General features: G+C 50.6%; 1 protein-coding gene across 1 annotated transcript; it reads right to left on the bottom strand.

Annotated features, from left to right (window-relative positions):
* Positions 1–636: 636 nt before the first annotated feature.
* NRARP (NOTCH regulated ankyrin repeat protein) lies at positions 637–3818 on the bottom strand. The gene has a single exon (XM_058818317.1). The coding sequence runs from the start codon at positions 3816–3818 to the stop codon at positions 3462–3464; it is 357 nt and encodes a 118-aa protein (XP_058674300.1). The 3' UTR covers positions 637–3461.
* Positions 3819–4077: the final 259 nt, after the last annotated feature.

Below are 4077 nucleotides of genomic sequence, written 5' to 3'. Positions count from 1 at the left end.
CTGAGCCGTGCCAGAGGACACAGATGCTTTTGGGGATGGAGGGGTAACGCTGACCCTCACCCTCTGCCCCTTCCTTGGGGCACTGAAGACATCACTGACCCCATCCCCACAGCCTGAGGTGCCCAGGCTGGAATCAAAAAGCTGAGAATGTTCACAGGGAGCTGTGGGGTGCTCAGCCATACGGGCTGGGGCTGCAGCCCCGAAAATGCACCCCAAATCCCCCATCCCAGGATGGGCTGTGAGCTCTCCCCTCACTCCCTGGGGACAAGGAGCTTCTGTAGGAACATCTCAAACAGCACATGCCCATCCAGCACCAGGGTTCGGTCTGAGTCATCTCCCCCCTAGCAGCTGGGATGGGGCAAACCAGGACAGCCCCGAGCCCAGGGGACTCCCTCCAGCCTGTGGGAAGGAGCCACACCTCCCTCCAAACCCAGCCCAGCCTCCAGGGGTGCCTCCAAACCCACAACAGCTGCAGGTTTGACACCAGAAGAGACACCTGGGGTCCCAGCCAGCCATCCCCACAACAGCAAACACCCAGCACTACCAAAAACCACGTGGAAAAGAACAAACAAAACAACCTTTTTTTTTTTTTTTTATAAAAAGATCAATGAAAAATTTATTTATAAATTTCGCACTCTGGGGCTACACGTCTATATCATACACTCAGGAATATGCTGTACTGTACAGACTTTATCCAGTTAGAAATGATCATATAGTGACCCACATACAGCTTCAATATAAGCCTAAAAATTCTTAACATTAATTAACATAATTAAAAAAGGTATTTGCATCTAAAGAAAAATCTACAGAAAAACTCCTTTCTGGAGCAATCTGTGCATCAGCTTCAATGTCTGCTTATTTCACTGACATTATCAATATATTCTTCTTACAAAAATAACAATAATAATTAAAAAGATGACTGCTGGAAGGCAACCAGTCATGCACAAAACAGCCTCCCCCACCTGCCTCTTTTTTTTTTTCCTTGTACTCCCCGTTTTGGCGTGAAGGGTCAGCAGCACGATGAGCCAACAAGGGGGGTGGGGGGACCCTCATTTCAATTTGAATCAATCTGCATCCCTTTTACTTCTCAGGATCAAGAGAGACGGGGGTGTGGGGGTTGCATAGAAAATTGAAACTCTAGGGACTAGGAAGGGCAGCAGCTTTTCAGTAAAATACAAAGGGATGTAAAAATACATCAACTCACAATTTCAGAGCAAACCCCCTTCCCCGACGTACAGTTTCCCAAAAATCTCAGCGTGTCTAAAGCTCCAGGAGGCTGAAAAGGAACAATACTTTTCTTAAACAACTCACCCAGCAATTCACACAGGAGATTCACAGTCTTAATAGGTATTTTATAAAAATATAAATATGGGTTACATCATGTTGTCTTTACAACACTGGACAGAGCTCCCTTTAGACTGGGTTTATAACCAAGATTTCTTTTTAAAAATCCATCTAGAACTTGGCTTTACAATACACTTTTTAATATCATGTCATAAATGTTATGACATTTCATTGTGGCAAATCCATTTACGTAAAAAAAAATAATGTGCAACCATCTGGTAACAACGATAAAACCTCACTAGGAAAGGTCCTGTTCCCACCCCGTAACTACCGCACAGAAGCACCAGTGGAAGTGCTGGACACCCCTTCCATGCTCACAGAAAGACTTCGGCCAAGCAGTTCCTTGCAAATTACAGCAATAACAGTAGACACTTTTGACAGGGCTTTTTTTCTTCTTTAAATCATCTCCAATTGTTGAAGTGGAAGAAGAACAAAAACAAATGAAAAACCCAACAAAACGCAAACAACTGCAGGTGAAATTATCAGAGACAAAGCAGAATATTCAGTGCAATGGGAAATAATCAGGGCAGACTCTATTTTTTTTTGTTTTCTTTTTTTTTTTTTTTAGTTTTAAGACTAGGAAAAGAAAAAATGAACAAAAAAAGAGGCATATATCCCAAACCATATTTTTGAAACACTCACCATCAGCTTCAAACAAAACCAGGCTCACAATCTTCACCCACAAATATATACAGACATGATAAATAGGTAAGACACAACCCCAATAAACCAGCAGGTAACTATTTTCTTTTCTCTTTTTTAATCAGAATGGTTTGGATGCAGGGAGCAAGAGAGGAAAAAGCAGGGAGATGGCAGTGACACGGGTGGCTTTAGTGCAGACGAGAAGAGGGCTGAAAGACCAGCAGGAGAAAGGAGACTTCTGAACTTTTCCGCATTTTCCAAATGGATGTTCTTGTGCCATAGCAATAAAAAAGCAGCATTTGCGATTATACGTGCAGTCACTTCAAAATGCGCCTTCGGGTGGCTCGCTCTGCTTTCTCCCTTTCCTTTATAAAGATATATACGGTGGGATATATATCTCCTATAAAAGGCGGGTGAGTGTACGTACGTCAAGTGAATCGTTCTGCATTGAGAAGTGTTATCCAAGTTTCACCAAAAGAAAAAATAAAAGTTCCCAAACTCTTTTCAGTAGTTTTCCAGCATCTCTGTAGGCAGCAGAGAGCGCTCGCGCCCCTTTTCTGTGCAAAAGCAAATCCTCTGCCTCTAGAGTTTATTTCACTTTTTTTTTTTTTTTTTTAAGAAAAAAAACAGTCCAGGATTTGCTAATCCCCCTTTACACACAAAACCACAAGGACTCAATGTCTTTTCCTGGGATCTCACGTGTGCTAAACGGATTCGTGGAATGGGTGAAGATGCAGACTTTCTTCGGACACCTAATGAAGAACCAAAGCAGAAAACCCAACGCAAAATCAACCAAACCCAGGAGCAATCGGGGTGAGAAAACCACGTCTGTCATATTCCAACGGAGTCGCCTCGACAAAAAAAAAAAGCCAGCGGTGGGAAAACCTTGGAGAGGAAGAAGACTTTCCTGCTCCTCCTCGCCAGGAAGCCGCGGCCCATGGACGGGGCATCGGGCCCGGGGCTGGCACCGGAGAGGGGACCCCAGCAGCAGCGGGGGTCAGCGGGGGGGCTGTGGGGGGCGTTGAAATGAATTCGTTTCTGAGCCAGAACACTTTCAATGGGAGGGTCGGGAACAAGGAGGGCTGGGAGGGGGATTAAATATTAGCGGAGAGGGAGCGGGGCGGGGGGTGTTAAAGCATCTGCCCAGATGTCAAACTGAAATCGTGAATACTGTGAGTGCAGCCGAGGTAGATGGAGGAAAAAACCCACGTTACAGTAGGAAATAACCCTTGGAAGATTAAAAAATATAACCAACCAACCAACCAACCAAAAAACTTAAAAATGTGGCGTGTTCTGCGTGGGGCCCCAAATCTTCGCCAAACCCGCCCCGGGCGGGGGCGGGAGCAGCTCTGGCGGCCGGGGGAGCGGGGAGAGTGCCCGGCATGGCCGGGGCGGCGCGGGCTGGGGGAGCGCCGGCATCACCGGGCGGGCGGTCCCGGCAGCGGCGGGCGAGCGCAGCGGGGGCAGCCCCGGCATCACCGTGCGCCGGCGGAGTATTTGGCCTTGGTGATCAGGTAGAGGACGATGTCCTGGTGGCCCCCGAAGGCGGCGATGTGCAGGGCGCTCCAGCCGTCGCGGTTGGCCAGGCGGATGTCGGCGCCGAACTTGACCAGGAGCTTGACGAGCTCGAGGTTACCGTCGATGACGGACTGGTGCAGCGCCGTCTGGCCCTCGGGCCCGAAGGAGTTGACGTTGAACTCGCAGTTCGTCATGTTCTGCAGCAGCGACTGCAGCTCCTTGGTGTTGCCGCGCCGCACCGCCTCCTGGAACACCCGCTGGCTGGGGGGCGGCGGCGGCGGCGCCGCGCACGGCGACACCTCGCTCTGGCTCATGCCGCCGCCTCGGCCCCGCCGCCCCGCATGGACGGCGACGGCGGCGCCCGCCCGGGCATGCGGCGGCGGCGGGCGGGCGGTGCTGCGGCCGCTGCCGGGGCTGGGCTGTGGTGCCGCCGCTGCCGCCGCGCCCCGGCCCCGCCGCTCTGCGCTCGCTGCTCCGCTGCCCGCGCCCCGCAGCTCTGCAGCGCCCCGGCCCGCGCGCGCCTTTTACCCGCCCTTTTATTTGCATAACAATGGCACGGCCGTGACGCGCCGC

Source organism: Ammospiza caudacuta, chromosome 21, assembly GCF_027887145.1.
Source record: "Ammospiza caudacuta isolate bAmmCau1 chromosome 21, bAmmCau1.pri, whole genome shotgun sequence".
Taxonomy (NCBI): Eukaryota; Metazoa; Chordata; class Aves; order Passeriformes; family Passerellidae; genus Ammospiza; species Ammospiza caudacuta.
Note: the sequence above shows the minus strand (reverse complement) of the source record. Positions and strands in the feature narration are given on the sequence as shown.